This window comes from Artemia sp. Qi Xiang Cuo, chromosome 8 (genome assembly GCF_049724085.1).
Source record: "Artemia sp. Qi Xiang Cuo chromosome 8, ASM4972408v1, whole genome shotgun sequence".
In the NCBI taxonomy this organism is placed as follows: domain Eukaryota; kingdom Metazoa; phylum Arthropoda; class Branchiopoda; order Anostraca; family Artemiidae; genus Artemia; species Artemia sp. Qi Xiang Cuo.
In genome coordinates, this window is record NC_142801.1 from 29551722 (window position 1) to 29571433 (window position 19712).

At 37.3% G+C, this 19712-nt stretch overlaps 1 protein-coding gene across 1 annotated transcript in view; it reads left to right on the forward strand.

The window, feature by feature from the left end:
• The window catches only part of Non3 (Ribosome production factor 2-like protein Non3), a 55334-nt gene that overhangs the window by 12588 nt on the left and 23034 nt on the right, over nucleotides 1–19712 (forward strand). The window contains exon 2 of the mRNA XM_089093337.1: nucleotides 13131–13263. Coding sequence (XP_088949463.1) covers nucleotides 13131–13263 — 133 coding nt within the window. The remainder of the gene's footprint in view (nucleotides 1–13130; nucleotides 13264–19712) is intronic.

Here is a 19712-nt window from a genome sequence, read left to right on the forward strand (position 1 = left end):
ATATTGTAGATTCGTGTGGAGTAGGTTCATGTCCCAAGGATATAGGGCAAATAGGAGGCAACTGAGGACTGCTCCCTGAGGTAGGCCTTTGGATATTGTCTTTTGGGGTGAAGAGGCTGAACCAACACAAACAATGAAACTTCGCACTTCTATGAAGGATTTAATAAAGGATACTAGCTTGGGAGGTACTCCAAGGTTTGCAAGTTTATTTAAAAGGATTTGGTGGTTCACATTGTCATATGCTCCTTCAAAATCAAGGAAAGCTGCCACTACGATATTATTTTTTGAGAAAGATTCATTTATTGCATTTGTTAGCAAAATGAAAGCATCTGTTGAGGAGTGGTATTTCCTGAATCCAGTTTGAGTGTGTGGGATCATGTTATTTTTCTCAACAAACCAGAGGAGTCTGTGATAAATAATTTTCTCCATTATTTTCCCCATCACAGGTGTAATCATTATGGGCCTATAAGACTCAGGGTTATCTTTTGGTTTATTTTTCTTTAGGATTGGTAGGAGGGACGAACATTTCCATATATTGGGGAACCTAGAGGATGCCCAAGCGTGATTATAACAATTTAGCAGTTCTTGTTTGTATGAAGGTGTGAGATTCTTTATCCATGTAGGGTGTATATTGTCATAGCTGCTGCTAGTTTTGGACCTAATATGATGTATTGCATTATTCAATTCCTGGATTGAAAATGGATTAGTTATGTACTCGGATCCTGGGCGTGGTTGGTAACTAGGGTTCATAGGAATTGTGGACAGATTGCTTTGATTGTTTGATGTTAGCTTATTAACAAAAAGAGTTGCAAATAGGTTAGCCTTTTCAATATCATTGTCATAATGGGTATTATTATGTATAAGTTCATACAGGAGTGGGTTAGGAGAAGTGTTTTTCCCACATATGTGGCTTATGAATTTATTTATAATTGTCTCATGCGTTTCTCTTTAGAGATTATTTGAAAAATTATTCAAGTCTTTATATTTAGCATATATTATATTCCTTTTTATATTAGATTCTGCTTGTAATTTTTTTAAATATGTAGTAGGTGTTGGTTTTTTTATGAATTCTGTCCTAGCTGCCTTTTTTATCTTCCATTTATTTAGGCACTCATTTGTCCACCATGCTTTAGGAATTTGTTTAGGGAATGTTTTCTTAGGTGTTGTCCTGGGGATAGCATGATTAGCTGTATTTATTAGTAAAGATGTCAAGGCTTCAGCATGTGTGTCAACTGTTGTGTTAGAAATGCATGAACTTTGGGAGAAACTTGTAATTTCATCATTTAGCTTATTTTGGAAAATAAACCAATTTGCTTTAGTGTTGATATATTTGGAGGTATGAGATGAAGTTTCAGCAGGTTCATTTAGGGAGCAAACTATAGCAAAGTGGTCTGTACACAGACTATCAATTTTATTTATGTAAATTTTGTTCAAAAAATTTAAAGACACAATTTGTAGGTCAATTGTGGAGAATTTGGCACTTTTGGGGTTAAAATATGTATTTAGGTTTGGAGGGGTAGCAACAGCTAATTCATTATTATTTGAAGTCATATGCTCAATAAATTTACCAGCTTTATTTGCTGGTTTATTCCCCCACAAAAGGCTGTGGGCATTGAAATCACCACAAATAATGATGTTTTTTAACATATTAGAATTATTTATATAATTAAAGAAATCCTTGGCATCTGAAGTTTGGCCATTAGGGTTATAAAAGCTTATTATGTAGGTTTTTAAATTATTCAGCCAAACACTTATACCAATTACATCAACATCATTTTCAAAATCTGGAAAATTGATGCCACAAAATTTTATATTATTATTAACTAATAAAGCTACACCACCTCCTTTTCTCTCTGAAGATCTATCCTTTCTCAGGATAGTGTATCCCAGAGACTTAATTTGTTGATTTTGGGTTAAATGAGTTTCCTGGAGGCAAGCAATATTAATGGAATTATTATTCATAAATGATCTTAGTTCATTTAGCTTATTTTCTGTCAGTGATCATACATTCCATTGGAGTATTGATAAATGTTGTGTTGTTGATTTATTCTTCATATGACTGTGTATCAATGTTCAGCTTTGTTAAAAGTAAAGCAAGATCTTTTTTTGCTTGAATGAGCATATCATCTGGGATGTAGATTTTTGCCAATTCTGCAATAATTTTTGTTTTCTGTAGTTGATGTATGTTCATGGCCTGAACTGCATTACAGTTTAGAATGAATAAGCATATATTTGGGGATTGCATTTTTGGTAGTGCATCCTGTTTGTTGGTTAAGGGATTGATTCCTGGTAGTGTTTCTGGTTTGTTTCTTCTTGGGAGGGAGGGCCAGGCTGGCCTCATCTCCCTGGAAAACGAGGCTTGCTGGCTTGGTGATTCCTTCTGATAGGGATTTGAGCTAGGGGGCTTAGAAGATGTTGTTTTATATGGGGTGCTTGAAGCATTTGGGGCATTTGACTTGGGGGTTTTGGTTGGTTTCATTACAGGCTTTATTTGGTATTGTTGGGCAGCATTTGCTTCCATTGTTGCAAAGGGGTATGGGATGGCCTTCTCTGTTGATATTTGGAGTGTTAGAGCTCTTTTCTTGTATGCAGGGCATAATGATTTATTTGTAGATTCATGTGGACCTTTGCAATTGATGCATGTAGGCTGGGTGTTTTTGCAAGTTGTCAGCTCTTTAGGATGGAAAGATTTACAATTACTACACTCTTGGAGAATTTCATTGCATTTGTTTGTCGTGTGTCCCAGTTTGAAACACTTCTGACACTGAATAGGCTTAGGTTTGTATTCCTTGTGTGGTTTGATTTGCCCAAATAGGAATAATTTTTCTGGGATATCAATTTTATCCTTTAGTGTGAATAAGAAGGATCTACTAGTTTTTAGGCCAGTAGAGTTAGGTTTTCCAAGTTGGGTAACATCCTCAACTGGGATTGTGTTTCCAGCCCTATCTGAGAGGCCTTCTTTTAACTCCTGAGTAGATATCTCTGGGGGAACATTGTAAACTACAATTTTTGTAGGTGATTGTTTTGGGTTCCAATTAGATGCAATAATTGGGATATTCAGAAGGGATTTAAGGTTAATTATTGTATCTGCTGATTTCTGATCTTCTACAGCTATAAGCAGAGATCAATCACGGTTAATGTTAAGAGAGAACATTGATTTTAGCAATTTAAAAATTACAACTCTTATTGCAGTGATCATTTTTATTTCAAAGGGGGTAGTGGGTGTAATTTTAAGGTAAATTCCTAAGTTTTTGGAGGGAGGATATTGGGCAGGGAGAGGTGAAATGCTTTTAATTGGGGAGATTTTTTTCCTTTTTTTAGAGCTTCTAGATAGGACCTCTTGAAACCCATTATCATCATTTATGGTTGCATTAGGACCTACAGTTATCATTGTCCTATTCTCAGAATCGGAGCCATCATTAGAACTTTCAGATAATGTGCTTGACCAGCCTGTATGGGTATCTTTCACTATAGAATTTGATTTGGGATCTGGGGGGACGTTTTTTTTTTGGAGGACTTCTGAAAATTGCCTATTGGAAAAAGCTTTAAGCACAAATATAAAACTAAAATAATAATGGAAAATATATGATATCAAAACGTCTGCACAATACTATGGGAAGGATAAACACCACAGTATAGCCCTGAGGGTGACTTGAGCAGGATAGGTTTGGCACAACTACTGATTAGAAGCGATAATAATCAAGAAAATATATTTCGATTTTCTTGTACGGTTGCTGTTGCTGTTGACAGTGGTCAAATATGGTTCTAAAACATGGGCCAGCGAAGAAAAGACAAATTGAAATTGAAATAAAATAATATATTCAAAATTGCTATTTTCCAAGTAGGGATAGCTCTTTGCCACGGCTTGTTGATTAATTCACAAGGGGCCCTGCCCTTGGGGTTCCTGGCACATGTACACTCGTTTTGTTGTGCACTTTTGGCCTTTGGCTTGCTTTGACTGTTATTGTGCTTTCTGCAAATTTTCCCAGATTCCTGCACCCTGCAACTATCAAATTACTGAGAGTGCTTATCAACCTCTTTTTACCCTGCTTTAAAAATTAGTGATGTGCCTGCTTTTGATTTATTTTCCCTGCTTAATTTATTTTTGACTGAGGGCCCCCCCCCCCTCTGCTGGTAGCCTATTTGTTTTATTTATTTGACATTTATTTCTTTTGTGATTTTATATTGTTGTTTTACCTGATTATTTTTAACCCATTGTTTTTGTTTTTTTTTTTTTTTGTGATGACTGACAGGACAGTTAATAGTCCGGTCACCCCTGACCCAAATAATTCTAGTGTTAGGATTTTGGCTTTAGGTGTTGAAGGTCCAAGTGAGACCACTAGGTTGTTGTCATTAGGTAGTAGAACAGTTATGGCCAAAAAACTTTTTTAACACCTCCGGAATGATGAATGCAGGGGCCATTATGCTTCAATGTTAGAAAGACTTGGACCAGACGGCTCCATTATAATAATAGCTGCAAACCAATCAGTAGCTACTGCTATACTTTCAATTTCAAATATAGCTGTAAATGGCTGTAAAGTAAAGTTTGTGCTTGGTTCTAGTTTCAACCCCACTTTAAACAGAAATAGAAAAGGAATTGTATTTATCCCATCTGAGAAGGTCACCCATCTGGATGACTTTGTCAAGGAGGTTCAAGTTGACAATAGAATAGAACAAGTGACATTGGCCTTTAAAACCATCAGTTATCCCCCTGGTTTGCACCTTCAATCAGGATGTTCAGTTCCCTCTGAAGATCTCTGTTTGGGGTGCAAGGTATGCAGTTAAGCAGTTTATCCAATATAGTGCTTCATTTGCCAAGGTTTTGGCCACATGGCCTCAAATTGCCGCATAGGCAGAAGATGCCTACTATGTAGTGGACAACACACTCATAATGAATGTCCCCAATCCAAAACAGTAAAGAAAGATCAGGTACTCAAGTTCCCTAACTGCAGTAGTGACCATGTTGCTAACGCTAGGGATTGCCCAATATTCATAGAGAAGAAAGCAATGGTAACCCATTCTTTCACTAATAATGTCCCCATGAGAATTGCTGCTGAGGTCCTGAAGAAGGGACTTTCAACACCAACAAAACATGTCCCTATGGCCCATAAAGACTCCTTCCCTCCTTTGACACCTAACCACCATCCAGTTGAGGACCTGAACAAGAAGTATATGACCATGTTTGAAGGTGTTGCAAGGCAGATCTGTGATCTGACCAAGATAATAACATCACTTTGCAAACTAGTCTCTAAGATACTGCCAGTTGGTCTTCAAAATGCAGCCCTTAGCCTGACTAACATTGTTGAAAACTTAAACAGAGTTGAATCAACCTCCCTACAACCAGTAACAACCCTCCATAAACCAGCAGCCCTGGCAAAGTTGAAAGAAAACGTAAAGGAAAGGAGGCTATACTTAGCCCAGAAGGTAGTAGTAATAAGCTACAGAGACCCAGGTTAGCTCCGTCATACACAAATGACTAACTCCCTTTCAGTGTTCCAATTAAATATCTGGGAATTCAACCTAGCAAAAAGAAAAGAACTCCAAAATATTTTAGTTAGGCCTGCTCCTGATATTTGTCTACTTCAAGAAACTTTTTTAAAGCAGGAGAATACTGGCCATGATTTCAAGGGGTACAGTATTGCCCGTTGGGACAGAGTCCACAAAACAGGTGGTGGCCTACTGTCACTTATGAAAAATGACCTAGCTTTTAGAATTCATGACCCCAGTCCACAAGGGGAAATGGAGGTTGGTAAAATTGACCTAAAACTACTTGGAAGTGATAAGTGGATTAGTATTGCTAACTGATATGCTCCAAACACAAATAAATTCTCCCTGAAACAATTCAAACTGATTATGAAAGCATGTGGCCCTGTGAAAATAATTAGTGGTGACTTTAACCTACACCACAGAATGTGGGACACTGTATCACCAGAAGATTCATTTGTAACCTCTCTAACCAATTAAATCCTGGAACCCAAAAATAATTTGTCCCTTGGCACCCCCCAAAGTTCTAAATACACGGCTGAACCCTCAGACAGGCAAGTACTCAACCATTGACATTACTTTCACATCAACAGATATTATAAATAGTGTAGAAATCCAGAAACCCTGTGACTTTGACTCTGACCTTGTGGTTATATCATTGACACTAGAGGTTAACCGAGTAAGGTCAGGGTACCAACCAGTGAAATTCTGGAAATTCCAAGGCAAACTCTGGAACTCCTGGAAAAAAGACTTAGACCAAAAGGCTTCAGAAATTAAAACAAGTGATGAGTCAGAAAGCTTCCTCAGAAAGAATATTTGGTTACAAACGACTTCATCCTAAGAGACAAGATTCTCCTCCTGGATGGAACAGCAAATGCCAGAAAGCCTACCTAGAGAAGAAAAAAGCAAAAAATAATTTCTCTAGAAACCCCTCAATTGAGAATAAAATAGTTTTCAAGCAAAAGACAGCAGAATTCAAAAAGACACTTAAGACTGAGACACAAGACGGATGGAGAAGGCTCATTGAAGACAAATTTGGCCACAACACTCCTATTCGAGAGCTATGGAGAAATTTCCAGGTTTTTTTAGGTAAAAATAGAAGAAAACCCATCCCTGCAGAAATACAGATGGGATGGACTACAGAATCTTCAACAATGGGAAACTTAATCTCTTCTTAGAAAAGTTTCTGAATGTAAATACATCATTACAGTACAAACCCCATCAACACAGTCTAAAAAATGTTACTGTTCCATTTTCTCACTTCAGCTTTCAGGAAGTTAAAGACACCATTTCAAAGCTCCAGCCTGTTGCAACTGGCCCTTGTGGAATTCACAATTTGATGTTGAAAATTTTCCCAGATACATATGTTGAGCTTCTGACAGAGTTATTCAACAGATCTGTCATAGAGTCATTAATACCATCTGAGTGGACTAAGGCAACAGTGATCCCACTTCTCATGACAGGACAAGACCCCAAACTGGTTGATTCATACTAGCCCATATCTCTCACCTCTTGTGTTGCAAAACTAATTGAGAGGGTAGTAAAACAAGAATTTTAACCCCATTATCAGACCACATCCAAATTGAACAGCTTGGCTTTCTCCCTGGAAGGAGCACCACAGATGCCCTAGTTAGACTAGAGCATCTGATAAAACAAAGCTTCAAAAAAGGAAAAACAGTTCATGTAATATTTTTAGACATGGAATCAGCATTGGATAGAGTAGATATGAGGCAACTAATCAGAAATCTATCTGTAATGGGTTTACCAGACCCACTGGTAAATTGGATTCGCCAATTCTTGATGGGTAGGGAGGTTCAGGCCTCCTTGGGAGGCTCCTACTCAGAGATTAAGAGAAAAGCTTTTCACATTGGACTCCCTCAAGGGGCGGTTCTAAGTCCACTTCTCTTCTCAGTTTATTGTCATGATATAAGCCTGGAAAATGTCCTTGGAGCAGAGTTTTTTCTGTATCCTGATGATATTGCCGTTGCAGTTGTGGCGAGAGACCCTTTATGCTTACAGTCAGTCTAACAAAAATCTGTAGATATGCTATCAATTTGGGCAAAAAGTAATAATATGGTTTTCTCGCGCCATAAGTCAGTTAGTGTGTTTTTTTTTACAAAATACATAACCTGGCTGTTTTCAAACCGCTGGTGAAACTGTATAGACAAGGGATTGTCATTGCAGAACATGCACGCCTTCTGGAAGTTGTATTTGACCAAAAACTGACATGGAAACCCCATCTGGACGAGCTGATTGGCAGTCTCAAAGACAAAACTTCATTAACGCTCTCTGCCTTGAAAGAAGAGGAGCCCCCACGACCTTTGCTTCAACTATGGTCAAGTCAGTAGTGATATCCAAGATAGACTATAGATCATATGGATCTGCTAAGAAATGTCTCCTGAAGAAACTTGACACTACCATTCATGCAATCTTACGAAGAGCCCTTGGTTGCCTAAAATCAACTCATATTGCCGCTATGTACTGTGAAGCGGGGATCCAGTCTCTTCACTTCAGAAGAAAATATCTCCTTGCAAGATATTTTGCTAGGAAGATAAGACTCAAGAATCACATTGTCTACAAAGGAATCATTAGCCACCACAACCTCGATGTCCACTACAAACCAACAGACATGCCCTCTTTCCAGAGATTCCTTTGCCTTCCTGGCATGGAAGAGTTCATAGAGAATGGCAGGCTGACTGTTGATTTGGATGATGATTCTCCTAGCGCCTCTCAAGGAATTGGGGAACTGATTATTCCTAAGATCACCATTGGAAAAAAGGAGGTCCTTCCCCAAGCACTGATAAAAATCATATTTCAGGGAAAGTTTGCAGGATATCATGACTGCGTCCACATTTATACATATGGTTCAAAGATAGAAACAAAGTATAACTGTGCAATAGTGAAACCCTCACAAAGCCTGTGTCTTTGCTGCCGTTTACCCCCTACCTGGGAATTTTCTCTGCGAACTTATGGCAATTAAGTTTTCTCTTCAAACCATATCAAGCCAAACAGAGATCAAACATCAGAAGTATATTGTCTACCTTTCACACCAGCAACATTAAGCTATAAATGTTTCCATTGAGATTGAAAATTTGGTAACACAACGAGCAAGAAAGGGTATATCAGTCTCATTTGTATGGGTTCCAGCACACTGTGGTACAACAGGAAATGAATAAGCAGACCAGGCTGCAAAACAATCCTCCCATCTGGGTCTGATCACTCAAACCCCTATTACTGGTCCTGATTTCCTGTCTTCAATCAGTTCAAAAATTTTGGAAGAAGAAGAGGCTTGGGTCCAATCCTTCCATACCCAGCTCCTGGATCTCTATGATTATAAGCAGCCATCAAAAGAAATGTACCTCTCATCTTGCATCCTTTCAACCTGTCTCTTTCGTCTTAGATGTGGCCATGCAAAGACAAAATCAAAACTATTCCAATGGAAAATGGCTCCATCCCCCAACTGTAATACATGTGGAGTGTAAGAGGACAAAAGTCACATCATTTATAACTGTAGACAATATGAACTAGAGAGGGAAATACTAAAGAATTGCTGTGAAAAGGTATTTAAGGTATTTACAATGCGTTCTGTTCTGGGACATCACACATCTCCTCCTTGGGCTAGACGACTTAGCAAAAACCTTTTAGGTATATTTGTTAAGACTACTGGTTTGGTTCATTCCCTATAGGATTTTTTTTTTTTATCCCTGTAATAGTTGATTTGAGAGTTATCGCATTTACTATTTTATTTGTTTTTATTATCTTTATCTTATCTGTTAAGATTCTTATATATGTGACAGGTATAATGTAAATCCGTATTATTCATTTGAATGGTGTTGTATTTGTATTTTAATTGATATATGACAAAGCACAGCTACATTATTCTGCTTCCCGTTTTTCAACGCAGGCAGTTGCTGCAGGTGAATAGCCCTACCCAGGGGCGTCCCGAGGGAAGCGGGAAGGGGCGCCCCCCCCAACTTTTTAGGCTTTCGGGGCGAAAATTTTGGCAGAAATTTTGCAAAATCGGCCGAAATTCAACAAAATTCTTGATTTCTGCAGAAAATTCGGTAAGTAGCGATTCGGTAAAATTTAGGAAGAAGTCCCCCCCCCCCAATTAAATGAGCCTCAGGACGCCCCTGACCCTGCCAATATCAATATAAGTGATAGGCCTAGGGACATGATCTGGTTCAGTGAGTACTGACTGATGTGACACCCAATTAAGCTAGTGATTACCGAAGGCACAGAATAATTGAGTGATACGAACGCATATAACCTATTGGTCGAACGGGTCAAACCCCAAACAGCAACAACAAAAACAACAACATGGGCGCTCTGAAAATCTGCTGAAGATTTGCTAGATGTTTTCCAGTGAAATTGCCTACAGGTTGTTCTGGGTACCCAGCTGACTGACTGTACTTCAAATGGCAGGCTTTACAAAAGGTGTCGTTCTATCCCACTTTCTAGAGCTATAATGAGAGAAAGGTTGATGGTTAGGGCATGTTCTGTGAATGACGGATCACAGATTGTAAAATATTGTCCTTTATGGCCAACTGTCTAGGGCTAAACAGAAAGCAGGTTGTCTGCAGTTGGGATGGGAGGATTTCACAAAGAAAAAATTAAGGGAAATGGGAACTTACTGGGTGGTTGTAAAGAAAGAGGCTTTGAATATATGGGGATGGAGGAGGAGTATGCATAGCCGTGTTGACCTTAGGTGGTGTGGTGCTGTGGTAAGTTTTTAATGGTAGTACTAGTAGTGCTATGTAAAAGAATAACATTGCTGCAGTTAAGGTAGGGAATGAGGTTAGTAAATCATATTAAATCAGGAATTAAGCAGGGAAGTCAGCCCATTAAAAAAAAAGTAGTGAAGTTTTGTCTGTAGCCAGAGTTATATCCAGTCTCATTGGGGTGGGGGGGGGGGTGGAACACAATTATAACAGTAGTCACCATTATATTTCAAAAAAGTGTCTAATCGGAGATCAAATGGTATTACTCCTGATTTTATAAAAGTGTTTCCTTCAGAAAAGAGATCTTGGCTTAAGGTTACAAAGAACTATTTATTAATGTGTCACTAAACTATTTATTAATGTTATAACTATTAATAAACACGAGCTATCAACATTCTAACCTGCCCTGTTCAAGTCTCATGAAACCATGCGCCCAGAAGATAAGGCTGCACTTGCAGCAGCCATATAGAACCAGCACAAGCCTGAGGTTCAACTAATACCAACAAAAACAATCCACCGTGTTGTGAATGGTGGTTGGCTACTTCATTCCATTGGGTAGGGTACTCTATCCACTTAAAGAGATATAACTTTTTCTTTTGTAGCCTTTACAGAAGCATTTTGTATTGCCTGACATTTTTTTTTACAGCTATGCAAGCGGACTGACCATCAAAGATGGTCAAGCAAACAATAGATAAGTAATGCCTTGGCATCAGTTTCACTTCTGCCATGAAGCTAACTATTTCTAATAGAAATAGTTAAATAGTTCTAATAGAAAAGCTAAATATCTTATTAGCTAACTACTTATTAATGTTCTCATGTTTGAACTTCACTTGAATATGCTTGTCTTTCACGTCTGACCAAAGATCAAACCTCTAGAATTGAGAATATTCAAAAATAGCTCTTAAGTTATGAAAGTGGTGTCAATCAGCTTCACTTAACTTCAATGGAAATAAGACAACCTAATCTTATGATCAACTTTGGACTGAGATGCACTCAGTCCAATTTTAACTGTCACCTTCTTCCTCTCTACTAAAGTAACGTGAAATTTAAATAACATGTTAAACTAATTAGAAAGAATTCCAGTAGACTTTTACTTTTCAAGATAGTTTTGCTAAGGCTGCAGAATGACATTGTAATTACTTTGTGCTGTATTTTGTTCATATAATATAACCATTGATTTTATTATTTTATGTTTTCCTTATATTCTTGACTTACATTGACCTTGATTGTGGTTCCTGTTTAGTGCAGGTCCTTGCATTATTCAGTTCGGGTTTTTCTTTTTAATATTGACATGCATTGTTTATGTTTTTCCTGTATTTGTTTATTTTTACAAACAAAAGAAAAAACTAAACAGATAAGAATGTGAGAACTTGTTTTATTACAAAGACAAATTCAAATGTCTTTTATGAGAATGTATTTGATTTTTCTTTACTATTAATAACACACAACAAAACGGCTTCTTAATGAATTTAAAGTTGAACATTATTGTATCTTCTTAGTACTAAAGGATGATAAATTATAGCTTTCTTAAAGACATTTTTGTTTGTCTCTGAAATGGGACAAGTTGTCATAATGTCTTCTATTTACGTTTTTGTTTGGTTTCTTTATAATTTTACATGGTGTAATATTTACTTTGGCTTGACCTTTCTAGAATTTCCATATAAAGTACAAAAAAGCAATCTGCATGACTTTTTTGCGTTTCAATACACTGTGACAAGTTGTATATTTTCATCTATTGGATTTTTTAGACTAGAACAATTCATGATAAAAGATAGGCTCGAATTATCTTTTGCTAGACTTTTCAGAATGAAAATAAAAGTCTCTAATTTAAATTTACTTGTGTGTTTTTCTCTTTTCTTTTACAAAGCACATGGCATAATATTCGTTTTACCATAAATTACCTTAAATCGTACTTGCTAGCAATAGGACGAATCCCTGGTCCACCAACTTCAGTGATGATAGGTAGTCATCTGTGGCGTCCCAAACAGCGCACCACAGTTTGTTGAGCCACTCCCTGTCCACTGATGACTTGAACACATCCATGCTGGTAGAGGTCACTATTTCTTCACTAAAGGAGTTCCATAAGCTGGCAACTCTATTTGAAAAGAACTTGTTATTTAGTCTTGTATTTGCTTGTTTCCAGAAAAGCTTATGAGGGTGACCACGAGCTCTCTTTGAATTGTCTGGTTGGAAAAGGCCATGAATGGTATCCTTAGCTTTTAGAAGCTTGTATGCTGTTATCACATCGCCTCTTTTGCGACGATATGTTAGAGATGGTATTCTAAGCTTGCAGAAACGGGATGGATAAGGGACATCATAGAGGTCTTTAATACATTTCATTGCCCTCCTCTACTGATTCCAGGGCTGTTTGATCAGTCTTGTTGATTGGGCATGCAATACAAATTCCGAACTCTATCCTTGGTTGAACTAGACTCTTGTATAGCTTAGGCATAATAGTTGGAGATCTGCTAGTGAATGTCCTTTTGATTAAGCCAACTGTCTGGTTAGCCTTCGCAATAGGTGCTTGCGCATAAATTAAAAAAATTCAACTCGTTGTCCACCAGGACATCAAAATATATCTCTGTGGGGCTGCTGGAGATGCCTTGTGGGACCCATCACTACAGTTCATATGGTACTGAGTGTGTGGATTTTCCTTCCCCAGGTGGAGAGTCTTGCATTTTGATGCATTGGATTCAAGCTTCCAAATATTAGTCCAGTGAGTGATTTTGTTTTAGTACTTGGTCAATTTAGACCCATCTTGAACTGTAAACCTCATGTGAGCTGAAGCTGGCTGGCTACTTGGTCTATTTAGACAGAGGGGGCGGGGTACTAGATTGGGATCTGAAACTGTAAATTTAACATTTACAAAGCTTAAAATAGGGCTTTGCTGACAATACATTTTTTTCTAATTATTGTTTTTTTTAGGAAACCAAGTAATCAGAGATCAAAACGAGGACTTATAAAGAGGGCACCAAAATTGATAGAAAATCCCAAACAAGCAATTTTTGTACGTGGGGCATCATCAAATGGACATATTTTACAGTGCATGAAAAATTTGGTTGGTTTTTATTTAATCATTCAAACATTAACTTCACTGACATTTATTTATTTGTTGCAGCATTTCAGATCCAGAACAAAAGTAAGCTCTTATGGGTCAGTGTTATTAGAAGCAGAGAATTAGATTGATATTTAGCTAAAGATCAACAGTAGTTATTAATCACTAATTAAAGACAGTGCTAAACTACAGTCAATTATAGCTAAATCACAGACAAGGCAGCACTGTAGCAGAAATGGAAGAACTATTTCTGTGCAGATGCTAGACTCTCCTCAAGGCTACGCCAGTGGCGTAACTTAGAGGAAGGAACGTAGCTGAAAAACGTAGCCCAAAAATATGAATTGAATCCCATGGGGATTTCCATCTATGCCACTAACTTTTAATCAGCGATCAATAGATACTTCACTCCTTTGTGTTCAGCAAGTTTATCTTTTCAAACTGAACCTTGACTCAATTCAATTGGCACTGTCAAATGTATAAAGGGTCTATTAAATATCGGCTTCTGTTCAACATTTTGTCATTTCAAGATCATTAATTAAAAAAAATTTCCGAAAAAGAAGTTTTCAAAGAAAAATAAAGGCCATTTTAAACATAAGATCAGCAGAAACAAATACAAATAAGATTAGCAGATACTTGTTAAAATTCAAACTCAAAACGACCAGAAATTACTATTAAAGAAAAAATGAAACATGAAACCCAAAACGAACAGAAATTAAATTAACAATCATAGCAAAAAAACATACAAGAAGTAATACTATAAATGAATAAATAAATCTTAAAGCGAGTAATGCTTGAATTGAATATGCAAATTCAGACCCCTAAAATGCAAATTGTTCAAGACCCCTAAAATCGTCCCCTTCCTTAACTGTAAAAACCTAAAGCCTGCTGCGCCATTGGCGCTTCACTGAAAACGAATTATACTACAAATATTTTCTTTTCCAGTTCTTACAGCATTGAAAATGAAAATAAAATTAGAGTGAAATAAAATTTTAAACTGATGGATCTTTAAACAATTAATATCATCATATATCAAATATTTAATTTGATTTTGTTTTTACTTTCCAAGACTGTTCTAGACACATATAGTTTTCAGTAAAGCGCCATGACGCAGTAGGTTTTAGACTTTTACAGTGAGAGAAGGAGGCGATACCCAAACTCTTGTTTATAGTGATTTTGTTGGTTTCAAGCTTAATTTGCATATTCAATTCAAGTTTTATTCGTTTTAAGATTTATTTATTCATTTACATTAGTGTCTTTTGTATGTTTGTTTGCATTGATTGTTTATTTAATTCTTGTTCGTTTTGGGTTTCATTTATTCTTTAATAGTAATTTCTGGTCCTTTTGAGTTTGAATTTTAACAAGTTTTTGTATCTTCTGATCTTAAGTTTAAAATAGCCTTTACTTTTTTTTGAAATACTTCTTTTTCGGTAAGTTTTTTGTAATTAGTTTTTCTCCTTTTTTTATTACAAAAAGTTTCAACTTTTTAAAAACACATTATTTCAAAATCAAATGTTCATCAAAGTATTAAAACTAATATCAAAGTAAAAAATTGGGTTTAAGTCCACCTCGGAGTTTTTATTTTCTGATGTTCGAACTATTTTTAGCAAAATGGCTATCTCAAAATTTTTATCGGGTGGGTTTTGGAAAAAATCGTGGAGGGGGGGGCTAGTTTCCCTCCTATCTCTTTTGACTCTTAAAAAGTGAACGAGAACCTTCAATTTCCAATCAAATGAGCCCTCTCCGAAGGTTATACGAGCATCCCTTCCATAAGAACCATATATGCCCCCAGAGCATTACTTACAACGCCTGCCCCCCGGCCCTGGTGGTTTGTGTCGACACCGGAGTTTTTTTTTATCTGACATTTGAACTATTTTTAACAAAATAGCTATCTTAGATTTTTTATCGGATGGGTTTTGGGGAAAACGGTTTGTGGGGGGGGGGGCGAGTTGCCCTCGGATATCTTTTGACTCTTGAAAAGTGAACTAGAACTTTCGATTTCTAATCAAATGAGCCCTCTCTGAAGTTTATACGATCATCCATTTTATAAGAACCATATATGCCCCCAGGAGAACACTTACAGCGCTTACTCTCCGGGCCCTGGGGGGTTGTGTCGACACTGGAGTTTTGTTATCCAATTTTTGATTTTTTTTTTAAATGGCTATCACAAAATTTGTAGTGGATGGGTTTGGGGGAAAAGGGTGTTGGGGGGGAGGGGCTAGTTGCCCTTCAATCTCTTGACTCTTAAAAAGTGAACTAGAACTTCTATTTCCCATCAAATGAGCCCTCTATGAAGTTTATACGAGCATCCCTTTCATATGAACCATACATACCTTCAGGGCATAACTTTTTTTTTGTCTAGTGTCGACACAACCCCCCAGGGCCCGGAGAGTAAGCGCTGTAAGTGTTCTCCTGGGGGCGTATATGGTTCTTATAAAATGGATGCTCGTATAAACTTCAGAGAGGGCTCATTTGATTAGAAATCGAAAGTTCTAGTACACTTTTCAAGAGTCAAAAGATATCCGAGGGAAACTCGCCCCCCCCCCACAAACTGTTTTCTCCAAAACCCACCCGATAAAAAATCTTAGATAGTTATTTCGTTAAAAATAGTTCAAATGTCAGATAAAAAAAAACCCCCGTGTGGACGCAAACCAACAGGGCCCAGGAGCAGGCGTTGTAAGTAATGCTCTGGGGGCATATACGGTTCTTATGGAAGGGATGCTCGTATAAACTTCGGAGAGGGCTCGTTTGATTGGAAATTGAAGGTTCTCGTTCAATTTTTTATACGCCCCTGTAGAACCGACTGGCGGAGATACTAGTGATTCAGATGAATTTTACTTACAGTTACAGGAGCAAAGATACAGGGTCCCATGTAGAAATATGATGTTTTTACTAGGAGATTTTAACGCCCAGGTTGGTAGAAATAGGAATAGATAGTATCCTAGAGTAGGTAAATTTGTTGTAGGAAAAGAAAACAGTAATGGATGCAGACTTTTGCAATTTTGTAGGTATAACAATCTAGTTATAACCAATACGGTGTTTGGTCATAAAATGGCTCAAAAGTTAACATGGTATTCAAGGGATAGTAAGACAGCAAACCTCATTGATTATGTTATAGTAAACCGAAGACTGGTAGGATCAATACAAGATACTAGGGTATATAGAAGTGCCGTTATTGATGTTAAGAGTAAAGATCACCATCTAGTAGTGTCAGGGTTTAATTTAAAGCTGAAATATCGGAAGGGTAACTACCTCCCGGGAAGTTAAAATGTTGGTAGACTCCAGGATGAGAATTTGAGAGAAACTTTCCAGGAACAGTTGAATACTAAACTTGAAAGTTTAAAATTTGATAATGTGGAAGATCGTTGGAATACTTTTATAAAAATAAATTTTGAAGTTGCTGAAGGTGTATTAGGGAAAAAAGCTAGAACTGCAGCTAAGAATATTAGTGAAAAAGCTTTATGTTTAATAGAAAGGGGAAAGGACTTGTATAAGAATTATCTGAGTGATAAAGGTAAAGGGTAAAGGATGCGGCACTAGACCCTTAAGGTCCAAACCCGGCATAATAGTAAAATATTGTACTGGCACGTTAACAAATTGAGAGGGAGTAGTCAATCTGGACTTGGCCCAGTTAAAGATAGGAATGGGGTCGCTATTAGCGATAAGGAAAAAACTAAAGAGAGATGGGCCGAACATTTTGAGAATTTGCTTAACCGAGATAGAGCTGCAGGAAAAAATATAGAGGAAAATGAAAAAGTTTGTGATACCTTGGATGTGAAGGAAGATTTGTTTTGTGAGGAGGAATTAGCAACAGTACTAAAAAGATTAAAAAATAACAAGGCTCCTGGTTTTGATAGGATAGTAAATGAGTTTCTTAAATGTTGTGGTTCTGAGGTTAGAAATAAGTTATGAAGATTATGAATATGATTTTTGAAAAAGGGGAAGTACCTAATGATTTTAGGAAAACCTTAATTAAGCCACTTTATAAGAAAGGTGATAAAAGTGAGTGTGGTAATTATAGAGGCATTAGTCTGGTCTCTGTAGGTAGTAAATTACTTAGTAATATGACACTTTTTAGACTGAGAGATGCCGTAGACAAAGTTCAAAGATCATATGACAAAAACTCCGGTGTCGACGCAGCCCCCCAGTGCCTGGGGGCAGGCGTTGTAAGTTATGCCTGGGGGCATATATGGTTCTTATTTATTTATTATTTATTTATTTTATTTTTAACCAACTACAATAAATGTAAAATTGTGGATTAATACAAACAAAACAAAAAAAGAAAAAGAACAACGACAATCTAACCACAAATATAATCACTAATAAAAAAAAAACGGATAAGACTGTGATGTGGGCCCAACAGAAAACTAGCATCCTGACTGATCTTCGCTTGCACCGTTTCAAGCGAGGACAGAATTGCTGTTGTACCATAACGACCAACAAGGCGCCTATTGCGCACAGCAAGCGGCAAATACAATAAGAACTTACAGTACCTAAAATAATTAACCTTCATTTGTTTCAGATAATTCTTAGTAAAAAGCGGATACAGCCCAGAAGCGGATAAAATCGCATGATCACAGAAACTAAAGTAGAGTTTAGCAAGACCATGCCTATTAAAACGTCCACGGTTTGCAACTATTTTCGCATAACCAGCTTTAAGCTTATCCTTCGAATCACAAATAAATTTACGCCGGATGCTTCCTACGGATTCACAAATGGAAATACCAAGCCATTTGATAACAGGGACACTAGGTACCATAAAGGTGTTGCAAACAAGGGGAGTAGCAGGGAGATTAACAGCGTTGAAGAGTAAATATTCACATTTCGAAGTATTTAATGATAGGTCTATTTCACTAAGCATAGATCCAACCATGCTAACATTCCGTTCAAGCCTCCTTTTGGAACGACTAATCAGGAGGAGGTCATCAGCATATGCTAAATAAGACACTTCCAAAAAACCAAAAAAACAACTGGAGGGAATCCTATTAATCACACTCGAAATACAAGCATTAAAAATATGAGGTGAAAGAACTCCTCCTTGCCTAACCCCGCATTTAACAGGAATATTTCCAAAAGCACATCCATTCGATTTCAATCTAACATATGAATTCGAATACCAAAGACGTAGCAGAGAAATAATCGATGGGTTTATACCAAGCTGATGTATAGAATAAAAAGCCTGAGGGTGCACAACACTGTCGAAAGCTTTAGATATGTCTAAAGCACATATATGTAATGATTGACCTTTCGTTTGTGCATCCTTAAAAAGGAGAGCAAGCACCCGATGTGCATGTTGACAAGAAATCCCCTTTCTAAAGCCAAACTGATTATCATCATAATTCACAAAATCAATAATATAAGGAAGAAGCACATATTCAGAAAGTTTGCTAATATTGCAGGCGACAGTAATAGGCCTATAAGAATCACATTTATTTACGTCTTTTCCTCTCTTTACAATTGAGGTAACAGTACCACATAGGAAACTATCAGGCACTAAAGAACAGCAAAGACACATTTGAAAAAGTAGCTGCAAATGTTTTACAAGTTCCCGAGAATCTTTCCGTAAATGAAAAACACTTATACCATCAATATCAATAGACTGAGACTTCAGCCGCCTGATCGAATCAGTAATTATCTCAGCTGACACAGGAGGGACGTGCTTTTGTTGCATTTTTTCGGGAAGGCACTTAGCAAGGAGTTGGGAATATCGGCTATGTACAGCGAAATTAACACGGGAAAAAATATTAGAATAATGTTGGATCCAAGTTGATTGCGGAATATTATCACTCTTATAATCAGTAAACTTAGAAGAATTCGTCACAAACTTCCACTCTTTCGAACTGTTTGGAAAATTAACTCCAGCTTCACGGACAGACCGCAGTTATCTTTTATAAGCCGTTTTCATTTTACGTTTAATATCAAAAACAGTACCACGAGAGGGACGCCCACAAGCAATCCAAATACGTAACCATAGCTTGGCCTGATTTTTCATTTTTTTCAAAAGAGGGTCATAATTCCAAACAAACTTTCGCGTGTTGGACCGAATACGTTCAATTGGGACAGCTACTTGTTCGGTTTTTTTCAAACATAAAATGATTTGATGATAATACGTATTCAATTGCAAACGAGCACTGGGTGAGGTAACTCCGCAACAGAGGAGGTTATAAGGCACATTAATGGTACTCAGCAGGCTTGCAAGCGTGGTCACATATAGAGGCCAATCACAACGATTCCAATTTCGCCGTTGAAACCACTTTTTTTCTACGGATTGGGGAGCATTTATTACTAGTTTAGATGTGACTGACACACACTCAGATATAGGTATGTGGTCATAATCTCTTTCATCTTCATCAACGTGGACAGTTGAAGTTGTAACATCAGCAGAGCATACACAGTGGTCAAGGTTAGACCGGGAGCCGCTGGCATGTATGTAAGTAAATGGAAGATCTTTTGTC